At 46.2% G+C, this 22,833-nt stretch overlaps 1 protein-coding gene across 1 annotated transcript in view; it reads left to right on the forward strand.

The window, feature by feature from the left end:
• NT5E (5'-nucleotidase ecto) overlaps nucleotides 1–22,833 on the forward strand; it is a 45,245-nt gene that overhangs the window by 16,282 nt on the left and 6,130 nt on the right. Inside the window, exons 2-7 of the mRNA XM_025444463.3 lie at nucleotides 994–1,216; nucleotides 4,730–4,918; nucleotides 18,355–18,552; nucleotides 19,692–19,846; nucleotides 21,291–21,396; nucleotides 22,271–22,420. Of these exons, the coding sequence (XP_025300248.1) occupies nucleotides 994–1,216; nucleotides 4,730–4,918; nucleotides 18,355–18,552; nucleotides 19,692–19,846; nucleotides 21,291–21,396; nucleotides 22,271–22,420 (1,021 nt within the window). The remainder of the gene's footprint in view (nucleotides 1–993; nucleotides 1,217–4,729; nucleotides 4,919–18,354; nucleotides 18,553–19,691; nucleotides 19,847–21,290; nucleotides 21,397–22,270; nucleotides 22,421–22,833) is intronic.

The following is a 22,833-nucleotide window of genomic DNA, read 5'->3' on the forward strand; positions in this document are numbered from 1 at the left end:
TATGCTAGGAGGCCAAAGGAGGAAGGGGCGGAAGGGCTTTTAGGGGAGGTGGCTGGAATGGCGTGTTTTGTCAGGGTTCCTCTGGGGGAGGCTGCCAGATGTCAAAGTGGTGGTTTTGAACCCAACGGCACCTCCCGGAGCAGTGAGGAATGGGAGAGAGCAAAGAAGGTGGGAGGTGCGGGCGTCTCTAACCAGCTCCCCATCGCAAGTCCTGTGCTCGGGCAGGTCAGCAACATTGCACCGTCCTGATGTGCCTTGGATGGGGAACTGCTGGGAATGAAACCCAGGGCGACCCAGAGCTGCCCGAAGGAGGAAACCTGTGCCACCCTGTACAATGTGGAGCATGTCACCTGTCTGCCTTTGGGGATCCTCATTTTCCCTGAAGAAATAGAGGAACACACAGTCCTTGGGAAGAAACAGCTGTGGGAGCATCAGGGAGTAATGGCCCGGGAGATGGGAGATGGGATGAGGAGAGGCTCTGATCTCTCTATCAACAATACATTTCCAGTCGTCTTTTGCTGAAGTCCTGTTGATTGTAATCATTCTCCCAGCAGCTGGGTGCTTGGAATGGTCAGGCAGGTGGATTCAAACGTGGGTTTATGAGAGAGAACGGAACTTGAAGAGGCTGGGCAATGCAGCCAATTAGGAAATGCAGATTCTGGAACTTGCCCTGGATCTGGGGATGGCAGGACAGTGGACATGGAGCCAGCTTTCCAGGTGACCCTTAAATGCATTGATGCCACCTTCAGAAGGTGGTGTGGGACCTGGGAAGCAATTCTCAAATGAGCCTGGTGATCTGTGGGTCCATGGGCCCTGGGGTCCAACCCCAGGGTCACTGAGTAACATCTCTGGGTGTGAGGGTGGCAGAGGTCATGAGGTCAGCTCCTAGAGCCCCATCAGGTTTGAGGGGGCTAATACAATATCCTTTACAGTATGTTTTTGCTAGAAATTCCAGAGTACCTAATTCTTGTTCTCTTTTTCCCTTTCTACTAGGCACTGGGAAATCATGAATTTGATAATGGTGTAGAAGGACTGATTGATCCACTCCTCAAAGAGGCCAGATTTCCAATTCTGAGTGCAAATATCAAAGCAAAGGGGCCACTAGCATCTCAAATATCAGGACTTTATTTGCCATATAAAATTATTCCTGTTGGTGATGAAGTTGTGGGAATTGTTGGATATACTTCAAAAGAAACCCCTTTTCTCTCAAATCCAGGTATTTTCTACTTCTATAGCACTCGTTCCTTGCAAAGAGATTTATTAAGTCAGAGCTTGGCATTATTTTTACGGATTAGGTACAAGTAGGAACAATGTGTGGTGTTGGGCAAATGGTATACTTAGAATAATGTTGATAAATCCAGTCTGGTGGTTTCAATATTATTCTAAACTACTTAAAGACATTGGTTTTTTGTTCAGTGAACTTCTTTGTTGACCTACACGGTATCTTTGTTTAATTCAGTATCCATTCAGAATGGACAAGAAAGCCATTTACATCCAGTGCTAAACATCACAGTCATTTACTGGAGAATGAACCATAACTCACTGCCCTTTTTCCTGTGGAGCCAGAGCGCTCAGGTCTAGGGTTTTACCTCAGTTTACCTTACCTTTGCTTTTTTAGTATGGTTAGTATCTGTCTAGTTAATTCTCCTTTCTCCCTTTTCATTATTTATCTCTTTTTAATGATCTTGTTGTATTTGGTTTTCTGAGGAATACATATCCTTGAAAGGTCTCACAGTACATATGATCTAATATAAATATTTTATTTATACTTACATACATATGTAATCCTAAAGGTATTCAAGAAACATTTTTGAGCCACTTTTACAGGAACACTTTCACCAAAACACTTTGGTAGTGAGAACGAAAATGATATTTTTTTCTAAATTATCCAAACCAATTTTCTTCCCATATTTGAAGGAAAAAAAAAAAAGGAAACTAACAGGAATAAAGGTACAGCATAAGGAATTTAGTACAGTGGTATTGTAGTAGCATTGTGTGGTGATGGGTGGCTCCCCTTGTGGTTCTGAACATAGTGGAAAAAAGAAAAAAAAACAGGAGAAGGGAAACTAGGAGCCAGGGTTTTCATTAAGAATTCACTGATAAAATTAAAAAAAAAAAAAAAGAATTCACTGATAAAGCGATCCCTGGTGGCTCAGTGGTTTGGCGCCTGCCTTTGGCCCAGGGCACAATCCTGGAGTCCCGGGATCGAGTCCCACATCAGGCTCCTGGTGTGGAGCCTGCTTCTCCCTCCTCCTGTGTCTCTGCCTCTCTCTCTCTCTCTCTCTCTCTATGTCTATCATAAATGAATAAATCTTTAAAAAAAAAAGAATTCACTGATAAAAGACATACACTCATCTAACGATTAGAAAAGTGATACATTTATTGTTGTGGTTGGTCCAGGCCATTGGAAAGAACGGGAAGGTCAGCCATGCTGGGTTCTATGCGGCCCGGTGCTGCTCTGAGGGGAGTAAGTCCTGCAGCGGCTGGGAGGCAGGCCAGGCAGGCCAGGCACAGGGCTTCTCTGCTCCCTACTGGCAGAGGAGGTGGGGATTATCAGGCCCTCCATGTGGCAGGTAAGCATCTGTCCCCAGGTGTCCAAGCCTTTGCACACTGTGTGACACAGTCAACAAGGAGCTGTTGTTGAGCCAGTTGGCTGTAGTGGACATGATGAGTCACCAGCTTTCAGAGTGTTTCAGATGTGCTCTTCTAAGCACGGTGTGGTCACGTCAGCGGGACTAGCTGACAACACTGGGTTGCTCTCCACCCCACCCAACCTGACCATGGTCCTCTCCTTCCTTCTCAATAAATATTGCCAGAATGAACAGTGAGAGCAGTGACGTATGGGGGCCCCAATCACAAAAGAGCAAAGAATTCAGTTTCCTGGAACAGAAGTTCCCAGCAGGGAAAGCAAAAAGTTGGGCAAGGACTGGATTGTAGAGCCTTCTGAATCATTGACCAAGGAGTTCAGGCATGATGGGGAGAAAAGCGTTATCCCTTCTGGAATAATCACCAATAAGAAAAGGGTGGAAAGACAAAGGCAATCATCCCTCCTTTGCTGGGACTCTGATAGTACCCCATAATAGCCCTTTAGCGGGCTGCTGTGTCTGGAGAGGTGATGGCCTCCCAGCATTCCCAGGAGAGAAAGGCTGGATGGTGCAGGGACTGATGCTGGTGCTGGGGAGAGGTGGATCAGTGTTTCTGGAGACCCTTGCTTCTGCCAAAACCACAGGCCCAGCAAGTAGGTTCTTCTTACAAATCTCTGGCCTCTCATCCAGCCCCTTCCCTCCGGCCCTCATAGCCTGGGTGCCCACAGGTATAATTGATAGTCCTAGCACATTTCATCTATTTTAGCTGGATAATGAAATTCCTGCAACCCCTCAAGATATCCTGAAATATATGCCATGCTTTCTTACATGTGTGATGACTGATTCCGAGAGACTCCTGATGTGTTAGAACATTCCTTTGTCCTCAGAGGCACTTCTCTGAATTTTTCTTCCTTCATGCCAGCCAAACTAAAGCCGAGGATAGTAGATTCTCCTTCATTCATTCATCCTTTCTTTCCTCTGAGTGCCTACGTGTAGGCACTGTTCTAGGCACCAGGGATGCTGACCAAAAAAAAAAAAAAAAATCCTTACCTACTGCAGTTTATAGATTTTGTGGGCAAATAAATGAGTAGAATATTTGGCATGTCAGAAGGTGCTAAGCAGTAGGGGGGATGGCAAATGTGTCAGGGGGGTGGGGATGGGTGCACCTTGTCAATTTAGAGGGAGGCTCAGGGAATGCGCAGAGAAGGTGACATGGCACCAAGGGGTGAGCAGGGAGCCCGGACTTCTTGGAGTGGTCACCAAGAAGCAGATTACTCCTGATGTTTTCATGGCAGACGATGGTGGCCAAGCTGCTACAACTCCTGACGTTGAAGTGGTGCTGACTATGAGCTAGTGACAGTGCTGCCAGTCTGATGTGGCTGTGTAAGTGGCTAATTTTCAGGCCTGGGTCTGCACAGTCACACCCACACTCAGCAGCCTGTACCACGGGGGCACGACAGGGGGGAGGAAGCAGCCAGAGATGTGCACACTGCCAGCGCCAGCTGGACCGGGGGAGACCCTGTCTAATGCAGAGCTCAGTGATGCTCTAATATTGAGCTTAGCAAATGAACAAGGCACGGTATCAACTGGTGTGTTAAGCTTGACATTCAAGGACTAGTTGCTGACAGATATTGAAGTTTGAAGACTGATTATCTTGAACCTGCAAACGAAGCCTTAGAGGTACTAATCTGGGCTTTTTCCCCCTCAGCTTTATTGAGCTATAACCAACACACAGCACTGTATAAGTGTATGAACAACGTAATGACTTGACATACATATCACACAACAGGCTCATGGGCTCAGGCATTTTCTGCCTTGGCATAAAGGAAGTCTAAGTCTAAAAACACATTTTTGAAAAATAGGTCTCCAGGTCTGAAGCCTCCTCATAGCTGACGATTGAATTAGTGCAACATAATATCATTCACAACCCAAACCCAGTGCAACACGAAGTGAATATAACTAAGGATATTGATGTGAATTTTTTTGGATTTCTAGGGATTTTATATTTAATTTATAAGTAGTTTTGGTTTTGTGATTTAAGAGCTTTAGTAGATAAAGCTGTTTTTACTCTACATGTTAGTATGTGTAATAAGCCATAATAAAAATGATTAATAAATGTCCATCTTATTTATTTTGTTCCTTAGGAAGGAATTTGGTATTTGAAGATGAAATCACTGCATTGCAGCCTGAAGTAGATAAGCTGAAAACTCTAAATGTGAACAAAATCATTGCACTGGGACACTCTGGTTTCGAAATGGATAAACTCATCGCTCAGAAAGTGAAGGGTGTGGACATCGTGGTAGGAGGACACTCCAACACATTCCTTTACACAGGTAATTGTTTCAAAAGGATTATACTGGCCAGGATGTCTAGATAACTTACTTTGTTTTTTGTTTTTTTAAAATATTTTTAATATTTTTACTACTATTTAACATAATATAAATGACATATATTTTGTAACATGTAATATATGTGATACACATACATGGTAACATGTGTAAATCTTATTCAGAGACATTATTTTTTTTTAAGATTTTATTTATTCATGAGAGACACAGAGAGAGAGAGAGAGAGAGAGGCAGAGACACAGGCAGAGGAAGAAGCAGGCTCCATGCAGGGAGCCTGACATGGGACTCGATCCCAGGTCTCCAGGGTCACACCCTGGGCCAAAGGTGGCACTAAACCGCTGAGCCACCGGGGCTGCCCTTATTCAGAGACATTATTAAGAATAATTTATTGGTTTCATGATTATGTCAATTCCATTTATGTATATTATAAATATATATAAAACATGTACAAAATACATTATAAAATAAAAAAGATTACCAACCTCCTGCCAAAAGTCAGTTTATACCAAAAAGCAACATGTCATATAAAAAAATTAAGTATAAACAAAATAATGTAAATCAGGCTTTCACAGGTCAGGGTGACAGATTCGATTTGTAGGTTCACAGGTAGCAGGAGCTGGAACTCTGGGCTCATGTCCTAACTCTACTTCCTACTAGGACTGTGAGCGTCCCGGATACCATAGGCCCCAATGCTCCTGAAAGTATACCTGTTCCCTCCCTCCCTCGCCCTCTTCTCCCCTATACCTCTCCCTCCTACCCTCCCTCTATCTCTCTCTCCTTGGTGTTAGGTAGTTTTAGTGAGAAAAACCTCTTTTTTCCCTTCCATATTGAAGCTATAATGTCCCAAAACTTTTGAGTCTGGCTCAGTGACTCTTTCCTACCATACCATCCTCCCTCCCCCATCACCACTGCATGGAACTTTGAAGGACCTTTAAGAAAAGGAAGAAGAGGAAGAGGAGGGCTTGTATGGTAATTGACTTCTAGCAACAGCGGGAAGAAAGCTTTGGAGGGGAACACTCCTCCTTGAGGAGGTTGCTGCTTTGCCCATCTCTGTATGCACTATGGTGATACTACTTTTATAAAAGCAAAAATAAAAAATACCTGAAATAGAAAAAAAAATGTTAAGGCGGGGGGCACCTGGGTGGCTCAGTCAGTTAAGCATTTGCCTTTGCATGATCCTGGGGTCCTGGGATCGAGCCCTGCGTCAGGCTCCCTGATAATCACGGAGTCGGCTTCTCTGTCTCCCTCTCCCTGCTTGTACTCTCTCGCTCTCGCTCTCACCCTTGCTCTCTCAAATAAACAAATAAAACTTTTTAAAAATCTTTGACAAATGGTAAAAGGGGTTATCACTCAGAAAAGCATACAGGCAATTTTTACTCTCTTAGCACTTTTGATTATTTTCAAATAATGAATGCATGTTGCTTTTGCAATCAGAAAAAGAGACACGGATTCTAAAAAGAAAAGAAAGAAACAATATTAGGTCTGAAGGCTTCCTTCCTTTTTTTAAAAAATATTATTTATTTATTTATTCATGAGACACACACACAGTGGCAGAGACACAGGCAGAGGGAGAAGCAGGCTCCATTCCATGCAGGGAGCCTGACAGGGGACTCGATCTTGGGTCTCCAGGATCACGCCCTAGGCCGAAGGTGGTGCTGAACAGCCGAGCCACCCAGGCTGCCCCAAAGTCTTCCTTCCTGATTGACATCAGAGACCATGAGCAGGTCACTCATCCTGTCTGAACCTATTAGCTTTGCTTCAGAATGGAGCTGATAACGCTCAACATTCCACATTGTTGTGAGACTTAGGGGAGGTGGTGTATTTATACGTGGGAGAACACTTTATGAACTGTAACTAGTTGCCTCCTGGCACGCAGTGGCGTGGAAGCCGCCTGCCAGTCAAAATATACCGACCGAAACGGTGATGCTCATGAACTACTTTACTCTACAAGGTGGGGCTGGCCTTCCCTTAAGAAAATAAGGCCCCAGTATTCACATAGTTGATTCCTTCCTAATTCAGTTCCTTCCTAAGTATTTTACCTCTTGATGAACACAGGCTAGGGAATAATTTCAAACTAGACTATATCCATTAGTGGTTGTGAAATCAATGTAATGGGTTAAAGAATTTTAACAGACTAGACAAAAATAGCTTAGGTACTTCTATTACTCACAGGAATATGTACTGTTTCATGGAAAGAGAGGTGTAGGAAGCGATGAGAACAGCTCCAAGGACGTGGCACGCAGTACGTACCCATGTCGAGGACGGTGGCAGGCGCTGACAGTGATGTGCATTTCTTAGCGTGAGCAGTGTTGCAGTCAAACGTCTGAGAGCCACTGGAGTAACTCCAGGGCAGCTAGACGGGCTGAGAGCTCCAGACCAGGGGCACGTCCCACTGGAGCAAGTCCTGGGGCAGCGCTGGGTAGACTCTGGTGTCGGGGTGGCTGTGCCACTGATGGGTGGTGGGATCCTGCCCGATTTCCTCATCTGCAGAAGGAGGATGGAAACAACCCTATTATAAAAGGTCCCTATGACTTCACATCGGTATTGGAGGGGTACAGGTGAGGTGCCCCAGGACAGGGCCTAGTACTTGAGCTGTGTGGATGCGGCCTGTGAAATGCCCTCCCCTGGAGCCTTTTCTTAGCTTTGCTCTGAGGCAGTGTCAGAAGCCCCAGGGCACACAGCGAGGGCTAGATGTGTGCCTCCAACCACCTCGTGCTGTGGAGTAGTGGCTTCAGACTGTATTGACTAGGATGCAGAGTAAGAAAGGAGTAAGAAAGGCCTTGTGAATGAAGACCCAACACATGCGTGCACACACCCCCCCCCACAAGCACACATGCATGCACACACACACACACACACACAGAGAAAACTTTCACAAAGAACCTAAAGAGCACCCTGCGTACTACTGTTTCTTTTTTTTTTTAAGTGTCAGTGACCACCCATTAAATTAATTTCCTCATATAGTAGCTGGCCCACATTTTTGAAAAACTCAGCTCTGAATGAAGCATGACCAAAACAGAGCACAAAGAGTCAAAGGAATCTTTGACTCCGTTCAATGCTAAAGTCATCCCCATGTTCCTCATGATTTGCCTTCACACCATCCTAACCACTGCCGGCTTCCAGCACCAATTGGTCGTCCATGGCCTTGGTGTGTGACCATTAATTAGTGCGCCCTGATTGGCCTGAAAAGGTTTGGTGACCATGCCTGACTTCCCACTAATGCTGTAGCCTGTCCTTTTGTCTCTGTCACTTTGTTCCAGCCAATGAGGTCCTACAAAACAGAATGTGCCTCTTGCCAAGTAGATACATTTACTTAATGATGAATGACTGAATAAAAGAGAAATATGGGGATAAAAATTATGACTTGTTTATACATAAATCTTGAAGTAGGTAATTACAGTCTCTGAAAAACCTGCCTCTAGAGTCTTAGTCATTTATTTCACATTGCATGATTGCTTAGCAAGATTAAAGTTATTCTCGTGAAACTATTCAGTGTTGATACCCACCATTTTGAGGGATGAACTTAACAATTAAAGGTAATTCCTGGACATGGGAGGGGATGAAGCATATTTGCCTGTTTAAATAAATTTTCACAGCCTTCAAAAAAAGCTCCTCTGAATTGTTTTTGGAATTAGCATAACTTAAGTGAGGTTAAATATGATTCGTGAATAAAAATATAGTTAAAATAGATTGCTTGGGAATCCCTGGGTGGCTCGGTGGTTTGGCACCCGCCTTCGGCCCAGGGCGTGATCCTGGAGACCCGGGATCGAGTCCTGCATCAGGCTCCCGGCATGGAGCCTGCTTCTTCCTCCGCCTGTGTCTCTGCCTCTCTCTCTCTCTCTCTCTCTCTTTCTGTGTGTGTGTGTGTGTGTCTTTCATGAATGAATAAATAAAATCTTTAAAATAAATAAATGAGGGATCCCTGGGTGGCGCAGCGGTTTGGCGCCTGCCTTTGGCCCAGGGCGCGATCCTGGAGACCCGGGATCAAATCCCACATCGGGCTCCCGGTGCATGGAGCCTGCTTCTCCCTCTGCCTGTGTCTCTGCCTCTCTCTCTTTCTCTCTGTGTGACTATCATAAATAAATAAAAATTTAAAAATAAAAAAATAAAATAAAATAAAATAAAATAAAATAAAATAAATAAATGAATAGAATAGAATAGAAGATTGCTTACTTTCCAGTTTGGGGAAATAAAACTGTTTTTGGTAGAACACCTTATAACTTCCTTAGGTTACTGCAGTGAACTTCATTATACCTCTAACTTCTTTGAGGCTCCTACCTCCAGGCTCTACCACCCGGTCCCCTCCTTCTCACTGTCATCTAATGGTCTCTAAGCCACCCACCCCAGTGTCACTCAACTTCTGGCCTTCCTCGCTGCCCCAGCTCCTGCCTTCATCCTGGCAGAGTGTTCCATGTGGATGGCTGATCCCCTACCCAAGGTGCAGAGTCTCTTATCCTCTCAACACGTGACTGTCACCTCTATTCCATTTCAGCAACTTCACATGTCAGGCCACAGGCTGAAACTGAGTTCTCATCCGGGATGGCTCCATCTCCAGAGCCCCACTGTCCACCTCCTTTATCATAGGCTCCTGGCTTTACCTTAAAGCCTCTCACCCCTTCTTCCCTAGAGACCTGGCTGTCAGGCTTAGCGAAACCTGTCTCCTGGGCTCCTCCCTCCATCCCAGGCCAGCAGGCTTCACCTCTCTCTCTTCATTAGTCTGGAAGTGTCCATCAGGACTCTTGGCCATGTCCGTGGCTGAAGGCAAGTGCCCGGGACCATTGAGTGAATATTAACAGCGCCTTTAAAAGTGAGATTTCTTTATTTGCTCAGTTTTTATTAAACACCTTATTTTCGTTGCTTCTTCAAGTAGGCACACGTTGATTGAATATGAAATTTAAACTGTCTCATTATTAGAACATAAATGATTTATAAGGGCCACAGGATTTCCTTCTCGAAACAAATGGGGTCATATGTAATTATAGATAAGACAGCGGAGAAAGCTAACACTTGTTCCTTGTGCTGCAGCCAGAGGCCAGATGCCGTGGGAAGGGTTGGCCCTGCCTCTGCTTCACCAGAATCAGCGAGCGGGGCGAGAGGCTTTGGTGTTGTTTGCAATCATTGTTCATCTCCATTAATTTTCACTCTTGAAGTTTAGAGAAGCTTGCCTTTTAAGACAAGGAAATGGTCTCAGTATTTACCACATCCACAGGACAGGGAAACCCTCTCCAACAAAGAACCATCTCTGGGCATCAGTGAGGACGGCTGACGTGTGCTTTATTAAGTGAGCTGAGAGAACCAACCAGAGGAAACAGGTGTGGGCAGTGACTTCAAAGATCATGCCCTGGGATCTCTGGGTGGCTCAGCGGTTGAGCGTCTGCCTTCGGCTCAGGGCGTGATCCTGGGGTCCTGGGATCGAGTCCCACATTGGGCTCCGTGCATGGAGCCTGCTTCTCTCCCTGCCTGTGTCTTTGCCTCTCTCTCTCTCTCTATCTGTGTGTGTGTGTCTCATGAATAAGTAAATAATAAAATCGTTTTAAAAATAATATCACAAAGATCATGTCCTGGTGGCATAGGGACTTACTTGTTCCAGTAAATTACTCATTCGGGACCTTTCAGTCAACCTCTAGCTAACCCTGAGCCTCAGCGCCAGCCTCTGACCTGTCAGTTTTACTAAACAGAAAATTCTCTCACCCTCAAATAGATTGTCATCCATTCTCCCCTCATTGCTATCCATCCGTGTGTGTATATATATATATATATATATATATATATATATATTTTTTTTTTTTTTTTACATTCACACAAACTATATTGGTCATTGCCATAGGGTGGTGGGACTGTGAGTGATGTTTTCTTCTCTATTGGCCAGATATTGTCATGCTAGTTTTACTTTTATTAAAACATTTTTTTAGAACTCTCTAAATCCTATAACCTTTTAACTATTCTTAATCTTTTTTTAATATTTTATTTTCTAAAGTTTGTTCATGAGGGTAGCCCTGGGGGCTCAGCGGTTTAGCGCCGCCTGCAGCCCAGGGTGTGATCCTGGAGACCCGGGATCGAGTCCCACGTCGGGCTTCCTGTGTGGAGCCTGCTTCCCCCTCTGCCTGTGTCTCTGCCTCTCTCTCTGTGTCTCTCATGAATAAATAAATAAATAAAATCTTTAAAGAAAATAAAATTTGTTCATGAGAGACACAGAGAGAGAGAGAGAGAGAGAGAGAGGCAGAGACACAGGCAGAGGGAGAAGCAGGCTCCACGCAGGGAGCCCGACATGGGACTCCATTCCAGGTCTCCAGGATCACGCCCTGGGCTGAAGGTGGCGCTAAACCGCTGAGCCACCTGGGCTGCCCCATATTCTTAACTTTGTTGAAAGAGAATCTAACACAAACAATTTACTCCTCTAGTAGGCTTTTATTCAGTGATTCATGAATCGGTCAGGATTCCATCTAGCAGATAGAGCTGCACGAGGCCAGAGAGTCTTCTGGATCAAAGTAAGCTGGAATGAGGCAGTTACACCGGGCATTTGCTGATTGGTTAAAGCAGGGTTACTTTCCTTCCAGGGAACAAAGGGAAGTTTTGTAGCAGCCAAATAACTTGTGCTGATCTGGCAAACACTGACTGGTTGACTTTAGCCTTCATTTTTTGGGAGAGCTGAGCACAGAAACATGGTCAAGTGTTGGTTTGCTGACGTGGGGCTTAACATGAGTGACTCCACTTTGGCCTATACTTGCTGCTTTAACAACTTGAACTATCATTAATACTTGTGTTAAATGACTTTTAAAAAGGAGGTATGGGATCCCTGGGTGGCGCAGCGGTTTGGTGCCTGCCTTTGGCCCAGGGCGTGATCCTGGAGACCCAGGATCGAGTCCCACGTCGGGCTCCCGGTGCATGGAGCCTGCTTCTCCCTCTGCCTGTGTCTCTGCCTCTCTCTCTCTCTCTGTGACTATCATAAATAAATAAAAATTAAAAAAAAAGATGCTAATTCTCAAAGATATAAAAAATATTAAAAAAATAAAAAATAAAAATAAATAAATAAAAAGGAGGTATATACTCAATTTGAGAATCTGAGCTAAATACATAAATGACCCAATGCATCTTCTTACCTCTAAAAAATAAAAAACCAGGAATGTGGCGCTTTAGGCCAAGCAGGCTGGCTATGTCTTACTCAGCTCTCTAATCCTCAATTTATACATTCCCCCCACAGGCCTAGAAACACCTCTAAGGTTTTGAATTCATGACTGCTAATCTGTAAGAGAATTTCCAAGTACTAGATCATGATTTGGAAGCAGACCTGGTCATGCCTGATGATCTCCAGGTTCACAGAAATAAGCTTATTTAACTTGTATACTCCATGCTTGACTGTTCACCAGTGTGATTGAAATGAATGTTTTGTTAGAATCAAAAGAGCCCTCACTATCTGCAAACACACAGCATTTCATGTTGTATGTAACCACTCTGGGAATGCCTTTGTCAGCTAAATGCTGATTCTCCCTAAAAAGGTATATCAGGTATACATCAGTGTATGGTCATATGTACCTCCTTTTTAATCTCAAGAAATAAAATTATTACTTCTAAAAAGAGCACTTAATGGAACTACAAGAAGGTCATGTTAAGATGAAAACAGGTCTCTGTCTCCCCATCCCATTCCTTTGGACTCTGCATTTTAACAGACCTTAGTGGTAGAACAGTTTGGTGATTTTTTAAAAATTTTTTATATGAAACCTTGTTCTATAATGTAAAAAATGAATGAGAAGTCTGGTGCCTGGGAAATTACTAGGCCATAGAGATGGCTAGATCCAATGGCAAGAGAAGAGGGTGGCAGACAAGGGGGACATCACTCCTTCCCTCAAGCAGCCTGACCTCATGAAGATAAAGCACAGACTTTAGACCTGGCCCTGCAGAGAAGTGGAGATTCAGAACACTGGGCACCTGCTGGAGTTTGGTAAATGTTTGTTGATAGAGTGAATGAATTTGTGGTGATCTCCCACCCACCCCACAGGACTCCTTTATTTGCTCCAGCCACTCAGGAGTGCATTAGCCAACAACCTGGACTGGTTTCATGAGAGTTTTGTGCTCGCTCTGGCTACTGCTCCAAGACTCATAATCTGCTTCAGACCTCCGAGTCCTCACTGAATGTATAAGATCAAGAATTTGAACAATAAATTGAAGTATGTGCAAAACAGGGACACAGATCAGATATGGAGGATGTCATGCAGCCCGTTAAGTTCCCTTAAGGAAACAGGACAGCTAGCATGTCATAGTAGGGTACGGAGATGGCCGAGGACTCTGATTTGCCCCTCTGGTTATAGAAGACCTTTTGGCTGGAAAGATGAGAGAGAGCCTTGGGCCTGCTCATCTTGAAGCTGCTCCTACACCAGAGGCAGGGGACATAACTTGCAGGCCTGATCGGCTGGGCGCTGAGGACAGTCAGCCAGTGATGCATGCATTGTGGCCTGAGGAGCACCCATGGCAGGGAGCCTGAGGCTGCGCTCTGGCCCCAGGGCCACCTAAGCCTGCACTACCTGAGCAGTCTGCTTTACGGCTCGCTTTGCCACAAGATTTCCTGCATGCACAAGATCTCATTGCGTAATTAAAAAGAAAACAAAAACACAAAACAACTTTTGGGTTAACCCATTAGTCAAATCTCTTGTTTTACAAATTTAGGATATTAAATGTAGGGCCCAGGAGCTAAGTATCTTTCTCAAGGTCATGAAACCACATTGAAACTGAGCTAGCACCAAAACCTATTCTCTTGACTCCCAACTCCGGTTCTGCTTTATAAGCCCCCACTCAGCTCATTAGTTAAGAAAATTGAATTGAGGCGGGGGTTGGGGGAAGCAGTGGGCACACAGGCATTGCCCCCTTTACATGTGGATTTCACTACATGGAGAGCTTAGAAGTCTTGTCTGGTCCACGGAAAAGCGCTGGCTAAACTACTCAAGCTGAGTGATTCAACAAACATTCTATGCGTGCCTTCTAGGTGCTGGGCAAACCCTGGAGACTTGGCAGCCTCCGATCTCCTGGAACTTGTCTTAAAAGAGATATTGACCCTAATCAGACTTTTTTTCAGTATGCAAATAAATCAATCCTATTATATATAATTACAAAGTATGCTGTGAATGGAGAAGTACCAGATGCTGTGAGAGCATATATAGGAGGATCTTTTTCTCCTGAAAAGCTGACATTCGGGCTACGATCAGGACATCCAGAAGCTAACTTGGTAAACAATGATCATCGTCTTTATGGAGCCTTTACCTGAGTCCAGCTTTCCTACCTGCATTAACTTGTCATTCTCCAAGCCTACGAGCCGGTATTTTCTACATTTTAGAGATGACTAAGCTGAAACCAAATGATATAACAAATGCACATGTTGGCCTTTGGCTCCAGGTCGCATCCCACACTTGAAGGCTCCAGTGGGTGTGGCCTGGGGCTGGGGGAAGCTAGGATCGCTGACGTGCAGGGTGATTGATCAGTCTAGATGAAGCCAGCAAGGCAAGAAAGGGTCACATCATGTAGGTTATGATATATCAAAAATTGTCATGTTTTTCCTAAGACAGTAGGAGATCTTCTAAACCAGGGAGTGCATGATCGTGTTTATGTTTTAGAAAGATCACTCAGGCCTTGCTGTGTGGACACTGGATTAGAAAGAGGCAAAGAAGAGGCATACAGACCAGTTAGGAGGCCGGTGCAGTAACCCAGGCACGAGATCATGCTGACCAGGAGTGTGGCTTGCCTGAGGAGATGTAGAGAAGTAGACAGACCAAGCACTTCCAAGTAAGTTAAAGAAGAGACTCAAGTCCCTTAGGAGCAACCATGTGAAATATACTAATTACTAATTATTTTTATCCAGCCCTTTCATAGGAAGTACGGAAGTTCTTTTTTTTTTTTAAAATTTGAGTATACGCGACACACAATATTATGTTGGTTTCAGGTGTGGAGCAGCGTGATTCAGCTCCTCTATACGTTACGCTGTGCTCACCGAGGTGTAGCCACCATCTGACCTCATGCACGCTATTACCGAATCATTGACTGTAGTCCCTGTGCTGTGCCTCTTATTCCCATGACTTCTTCATTCCATAACTGGGAGCCTGTATCTCCCACTCCCTTCACATGTTTTTCCCAGTCCCTTTCCCCACCTTCCCTCCAGCAACCACCAGTGTTTTCTCTGTGTCTGTAAGTCTGATTCTGCTTTTTGTGTCATTGATTTGTTTTGTTTCTTCATTCCACGTAAGACTGAAGCCATGTGGTTATTTGTCTTTCTCAGTCTGACTTACTTCACTTAGCACAATACCCTCGAGGTCCATCCATGTCGCAAATAGCATGATCTCATCCGTTTTTATGGCTAGTATTTCATTGTACGTATGTACCACGTAGGAAGTATGGAAGTCCTCAAACCAGTTCCCACGTACATTAAAATGGTAGCCAGGACTCCCTTGAAACATTCTCTAATTCATTCAGCCAACTGAAAACCATGTCAAAGGCCTGTTCCTTGGCACCTCTGTCACCACATGATCCACCGCCTCAGCCCCTTCTGGCTACTGGCAGGGCAGTGGTCCAGGCCTGTACTTGGAACTGTCACATTCCTGAGGAGCTGCTGTGGCCAGGGCCCCTGGGCCGAGCCCTGGAACTTCTGTCTGGCATTTGCACCGTGCTAGGAAGTGCCCCATTTACCAAGTCTAAATGTCAGCCCACAATCCCACGGTTTCTCCACGTTTGGTTCCCAGATTATTTGCTAGACAGCTGGAATAATGTTCTGGTGAACAGTTTCTCTCCTGCCAAGATGACAAGTTGGGTTTCTAAAGACAGATGTGTGGCTTCGTGTAGAAATACTTGAGGCCTAAGCATCTGGCTGAATGGGATGGGATGGAAAATATGAAGCCCCGGATTGCTTCTCTGCCAGTGGTTTCTGAGGTTGCCAAGTTGAGGGGAGCAGATTAGCCAAAATGGGCCAGTGGCTGCCTCAGCCACTGGGAAGCATCCTCCTTGTTCCCGATTAAGTCCTTTTAAGAAGCAGGTGACAAGTTTTATGTTCTAACAAAAGGAACATCGAGGCGTTTCAGAACCAGAGAACGTCCCCTGTCAGACTAGAGCTGGGGTTAGCAGCCCCCATTTGTAGAGGGCACGCTCATGCGAGGAGGCATTTGACCCGTTCGCCGAAATCCTGTTACGTTCACCTTAGGTTGGGTTATGTCCGTGTGAGGCGCAATACTAAAGGCTAAAAAAACCAGGCTTGCCCTTCTCTAGGATTTCCATGAAACTGCCAGTCCATTCTGGAACTGATTTAGTGCCTTTTCCCCCGATGGGGTTTTCTCTGCCATCTTGTGGACATGTTGGGAACTGCACCTCCCAGTTGGCACCTGCGTGTCTGGGCTCGGGGAGGAACCGGCGTCTAACCTTCCCTCCGCAGCGGGTGAGGGGGCTGGTGCAGGCTCCAGGCTTGCCCGGATCAGAGCCAACACAGACCGGATGAGGATGAGGACAGTGGTGACCTTCCCTGCTGCCCTGCAGCGCGCGAGATCGTCTAGAGCCGTTAGAGCCAACGTCTGCCAGTCCTCTCGTGAGGCTGACACTGCGAATGGCCATGGGACAGGCCCTGCCCTGGGTCTCAAGTCAGGGGCCTTAGTAAAAGTAAAGTTCCAAAACTTCTGGCTTTTTTTTTTTTTTTTCCAGAGGGAGCAAGAAAATGGGAAATTAAGGTTGGCAGCAGATGTTTCCTGCTTATGAGGGGCTGGTATTTGCTGCACTTCTGCTCTATGGTTCTTGAGGTGGAATGTGGGCACCGCTCTCGGCATAAGAGCAGGGAAGGAGCAGGTTTTTCATAATGTCCACCCCATCTTGTCTTAGGTGAAAGGAGAAGCCTGGAAATAGCTTGGGGTGCAAGGTGCGGCCTCTGGGCTTGCATTTGATTTAGTAAGTGGCCTTTAGCAACCAGCTCTTGCGGGCTTTCTGAGACTAGCAGTTGTAGGCTGTGTGGGGTCGTGGGGAGAACATCAGCTCGAGGGCCTCCCAGCCCCGCTTTTCCGTCTGGTCTCTTTCACATACCAGACACACCGCACATAACACACATACCAGTGTGACCTTGGGCACACCGCCTATGACAATCCATGTTCTCATCTGTAAAGTAAGGACAGTAATAGAAGCTGCCTCATGGGATGCTTAGAAAATTAAATGAGATCTAGGGGCCAGCTCTCATAACTGGTCCCTGTGAGCACGTGCCACAGTTTCCTGGGCCCTGTGTAAACACCTAATAGGGAGGACTGGTCAAGGGCGTTGGGGGGCGGGGGGCGTGATAGCAACAGTAGTGGGTCAAGGGTACCTGTTCTTGTAGTCTCTGATTCAAAGCAGCCAAACCAGGACCGTGTCTCCGCGGTGAGATGTGAACTGCAGTGACCTGCAGGAGCGTCGCAGTTACAGAACTGAAACCTGCCGAGTGATTAGAGGCCGGAGTCCCCGCCCTCATGCAAGCACGTGCCCGGGAGGCAGTAGCAGAGCGAGCCCTTCAACCTCTGGGTGTGATGAGTCAGCTCCCAGGCTCTCCACGGGGATCCCTTTGAGACAGAAGTCAGCAGAACCTGGCCCATGTGGGGTCTGGCTGCGTGAGTCGTGTGCATGCTAGTTGGCCAGTCAATGTGGCTCTTAAAGGGTTGTGGATTATGGCAGCAAAACCTAACAACAAGCTTTGCCACTTCTGTTCAGCTTCCATTAGGGATTCCAAGCTCTAGATCATGTGTCTAGGGTTTCTAGAGGTTGCCATCCCCTCCTAAGGGAGAGAAATTTATTTTCTTTTTTTAAAAAGTTTTTTTTTTTTTTCATGAGAGACACAGAGAGACAGGCAGAGACACAGGCAGAGGGAGAAGCAGGCTTCCCATGGGGAGCCTGATGAGCCGGGGATCATGCCCCAAACCGAAGGCAGACGCTCAACCACTGAGCCCCCCAGGCGTCCCTACCTTTATTTTCTACTGTGTGCCAGGTACTATGCTAGGAACTTAGACATTTAATCCTCTCAACAGCCCTGTGAAATAGGAATTGTTATTACACCTATTTTACAGGTGAGGAAACTGAAATGCCAGGAAGTAAAGTGGCTCGGCTAGTCTACCTGGGCTCCTGGGAATGGAGCCCGGGTCGGGATGAAGGTAGGAGAGTCTATGCAGTATTGCATCTTTGTGTCCCCCGCTGCATGAGGCATGGGACCATGGACTTAAGAGCTTCACAAATGCCTGCTGAGTTGAAGATGGAAGGATTCACCTGCCAAAGGGCCTTTGGAAACAGGGACAGCTGCCCAAGCACAGCCTTAAAAGACCAATGTAGGGCAGCAGCTAGCAAATCATCCATTCAGAATTCTTTGTCATCTGGCCAGTGGCCTGCTGGCCTACACCCAGCCATGTACAGGGCTGACTTGATCAGCTTTGGCTCTTCTATTTTAGGTACTCCACCTTCCAAAGAGGTGCCTGCTGGGAAGTACCCATTTATAGTCACATCTGATGATGGGCGGAAGGTTCCTGTGGTCCAGGCCTATGCTTTTGGCAAATACCTAGGCTATTTGAAGGTTGAGTTTGATGAAAAAGGAAATGTCATCGCTTCACATGGAAACCCCATTCTTCTCAACAGCAGCATTCTCGAAGGTGCGTGAAACTCAGTGGAGGGTTCCACCAATCCAAAACTTAGATGGCTGGACTTGTGTTGTTAATGTTTCAGGACAAGACTCTAACACCTTAAAAGAATTGAGTTCTCTCTTAAATATGCCCTCTTCATGGTTAAGGAGATTGGAACGCCCTAAATCCCATTGGCTTCCCTAAGTCCTCTCAGCATCAGATACTGTGTCACTGCTTCTTGTGCCTTTTCAAGCTTCACTTGGGTTTGTGAGAGCCACTTTCAACTCCTCTCCAGAAGAGAGCTGCTCACTGAAGCAAAGGTTCACGCGAGGTAGAGCAGGGCTCCAACCCCAGCGCCATGACCAGGAGCAGCATGCTTATGACAAGTTGCCCAGTCTCGATGATTTTCAGTTTCTTTATTTGTCAGAGGATAATTTACTGCTTACCAAGATCTGATTAGGAAAGGATGGTCAGTGGGGTGCCTTGCAGAGCCTGTGGTCACAACACAGTCCTCTCAGTATCCAGAGGGAAAGGCCAGGACCACACAGACAGCAGAACCTCAGCAGGCCCTTTCTACCTACACTGGAGGCCTTTCATCACTGTCCTCACCACTCCACCCCTCCCCTGCCACCACTACTAATGCTATCCCAGGTGGGCCCACGGGTGCTCATTCAGGTGTGATGAGTTGATGTTAGGATATTCAGCGCATCTGGAGCACCTGGGTGGCTCAGTTGGTTAAGCATCTGACTCTTGGTTTTGGCTCATGATCCCACGGTCATGAGGTCCGAGCTCCACATTGAGCCCCGAGTCGGGCTCTGCACTCAGTGGGGAGTCGGCTTGAGATTTTCTCCCTCCCTCTCCCCCACCACCCCACTCGAAGATGCATGCACTTGCACACGTATGCTCTCTCTCTCTTCCTAAAATAAGTCTTCTTTTTAAAGAAAGGATCCTCAATGCATCCTTAAATTAAGATCCATTCCTGGTTTTATTATCAAGGAACAGAATTTTCTGAAGAAATTTCACAAACTAAAATGTAGACAAATTATAATAAAGAAATGTATAGTCACAACAGGTAAGCTAAATGATCTTTGATTCCTTCTCCAAAATTTAGGCCACTGTGAGCCTGCCTTAACTGCAGACTGACTTTTTTTTTTTTTTCATGCTTCTAGATCCAAGCATAAAAGCAGACATTAACAAATGGAGGATAAAATTAGATAATTATTCTACTCAGGAATTGGGGAAAACAGTTGTCTATCTGGATGGCTCCACTCAATCCTGCCGCTTTAAGGAATGCAACATGGGCAACCTGATTTGTGATGCTATGGTGAGTGGTCCCCAGGAGTACTTGGCGTGTGCCTCAGGAGGGAAGAGTGAGGGACGAAGGATTCAAGGGGGGATAACCTGGTAGTTACAGAATAGAGGGTTTTAAAAAAGTAGTGCCCAAATAAAAGCTTATTTGGCTTGGGATGGATTCATAATGAGTACCTTGGGAAGGTGCCCGAACTAGACCAGCTCACTCTCACTTCATTGCTTTACGAGAACCGAAGCCTTTATTGGGAGGTGTTCATTTTGGGTGTTACTTTCCTTTTTTAAGATGGTCTGAACACACAAAACTTCACTATGGAGATGCAGACCTAGTAGATAAAACACATCTGCGTGGGCCTAACCTGGCCAGAGTGTCTCACTGACCTGTCCTCTTGGCTCCAGAGAACAAGGCCTTATGTCACTGGGAGAGCCTCCTTCACAAGCAGAGAATGACAACATGTAATTATAACTGTGGCTGAACACACCACCCATGAAAATACCCCTCTGTCTACCTGTCTGCAGGCAGACTGGCCGTGGCAGCTCCACAGGGCCCACACTGAGCCAGGGTTCCCAGATCAGACTCAGTGCTCCCACCAAAGCCTGCACCCAGTGGGCTGATTTTTTGTGCTTGGCAAGGTGCCTGGCTTATGCACACTCAATAACTGACTGCTGAGTAAGTGACAGTGTTCATACTTTGGAAGGTAAGATCAGTGCCGGCTCCTCAGCATTGTGCAGTCCTGCAAAAGAAGTAGTTAAAGAGAAGCCAGTATGGGAATGTTTAGAGAAAGGTCTGGAAGGAAATAAGCTGTTAGCAGTGCTTACTTCTCTGTAAGAGACTGAGGCAACTATAAGAAAACGTTTGCTTTCGCACTATTTTTTTTTTCAAAGCAGAATGTATTCATCTTATTTCTTGTAACTGAACATATGTTTTGTAAAAGAAAAGAACGAAATGACTCTGCAGTTTCAGGAGGCTGTCTCTGTGCCTCCAAGACTGCCAACCTGGGAATTGGCTGAGGACCTGGCATGGAGGCCAGGGATCCTGTGGACAGGAGGTGGGGAGTGGAAAGGCTTTCGGTCCCGCCTTCAGGAGCCAGTGCGGCGCCTGCAGGAGGCAGGGGGGCTGGGGGGAGGGCACCGCAGGCCAGTCTGCACGGAAGCCCTGTCCCCTGTCCCGACACAAGAGCCCGTTCTGCGGACGCCCACCGGCCTGCGAGTACAGGGGTCTTAGGAAAGGGGATTCAGACCTACTTGCTTCTAAGAGTCTGACATGGGACACGCGTCACAAATTCTTATTTTTGCTTCTCAGAGCATAAAACTAGTTCTATGATACCTGAGAAATCTCTGGGAACACAGGAGCAGGAAAGAAGCAGCTTTATTTCCTCAATGGAGCAAACCGAATTCCTGGAACTGATCTGAGGAAGAAAATCTAGAATAACTAATGTAAATTCGCGCTACTGTTGCAGATTAACAACAATATTAGACACTCGGATGAAGTGTCCTGGAACCATGTGTCCATGTGCATTTTAAATGGAGGTGCCATTCGGTCGCCCATTGACGAACGGAACAACGGTAGGCTTCCCAGGCTCGGGGTCTTTAACTCGCATGTTCTGTCTCTAACTGTGCCCGCGGGAGCCTCGACTCACTTCTGCCCTCAGCCATATACCACAGTGTCAGTCTCTTCAGCTTGGGGCCACTGCTGCTCAAGTCCGTGCCTAACCAGAAGGACACACACGGGCTTGTGTGTTCTCATATGTGGTCACACACAGAGGTAGCAGCTAGCGCTCATGGAACCCAGCCTTGATCTAAACTTCCAACTCACAAAGCCAAATACTAATTATTGCCGATTAATTCAAAATACTGACAGTCTCCTCCTTGATATCTGGAAAGAGAAAGGGGCAAATTGCCAGTCTCCTGTGCTGGAAAAAAACACCCTACTGGATTAAATTCTTTCAGTGCTTTTACAGACACCAGGATATCATATGGGAAAACAAACCAGTTAGATATTCCGGACACTCTTGCAGTCGTCCCTAATATGCTGTCAAAACCAGGCAGTCTCAGGTAAAGCCGCGAGTTCGTCTCATTATCGAACAGGGACAGGTGGCAGGGACACACTGCCTGTCTGGAGGAACTGAGCATTGCTTAACACCCACTGAAGATCCAGCTGTAAGCCGGAACTCCAGGGAAGAGCACCAGGGACCGATGGAGCCACAGCCATCTCTAAGCCCCTGCATCATGCCCAGTGGTAGAGAGTATGTGCAGAGGCCTCTTGAATCCATTCCCTCCCTAAGTGTTGGGAACCACTCACACAGCGGATGCTGTCCTAATAGCCTTCCCAGAGCCTCATGTCTCCCTCATTTCCATCAGTCCTAAAGGAAACTGGTTTCTTGGGGTAAGCTTATTCTCAAGCTGTTTTTCTTCTTTCCTCATCCACAACTACCCTCAGGCACAATTACCTGGGAGAACCTGGCTGCTGTACTGCCCTTTGGGGAAACCTTTGACCTGATCCAATTAAAAGGTTCCACGCTGAAGAAGGCCTTTGAGCACAGTGTACACCGCTATGGCCAGTCTACCGGAGAGTTCCTGCAGGTGGGCGGTAAGTCACCCTTCAAAAATGAGATGGGATTTCCTGTTGATTGGCTTAGTTCCCCAAACACCAGGACCTCCAGGGTCAGATTTGTTTAGGTTTTCCCCCACCCGAAGTGAATGCATAGTCTTTCAATGGCTATGGACTCCCAGGCCACTGAAAATAGGTCAGGGTCAAAGCCCTACGGCCTTGGCAATGAGCAATCTTTGCTACGTCTGATTTGGACATCACATGGACCCTCTGTAGGAGTTGGCCCTCCAGATTCTAAGCAGTTCAGCTGCCTTGGGGTCTAGTTTCTAGTAAAACCTTAGTTGTTTAGACATTCAGTATTCTTTGCTAAACATAAAAACAAAAAACAGCCTTTCTCAGTTCTATTCATAATTGCCTGGAACCATGCAGAGGTTCAAAGGAATGCAGTATCC

The sequence above is a fragment of the Canis lupus genome, chromosome 12 (assembly GCF_003254725.2).
Source record: "Canis lupus dingo isolate Sandy chromosome 12, ASM325472v2, whole genome shotgun sequence".
Classification (NCBI taxonomy): Eukaryota; Metazoa; Chordata; class Mammalia; order Carnivora; family Canidae; genus Canis; species Canis lupus.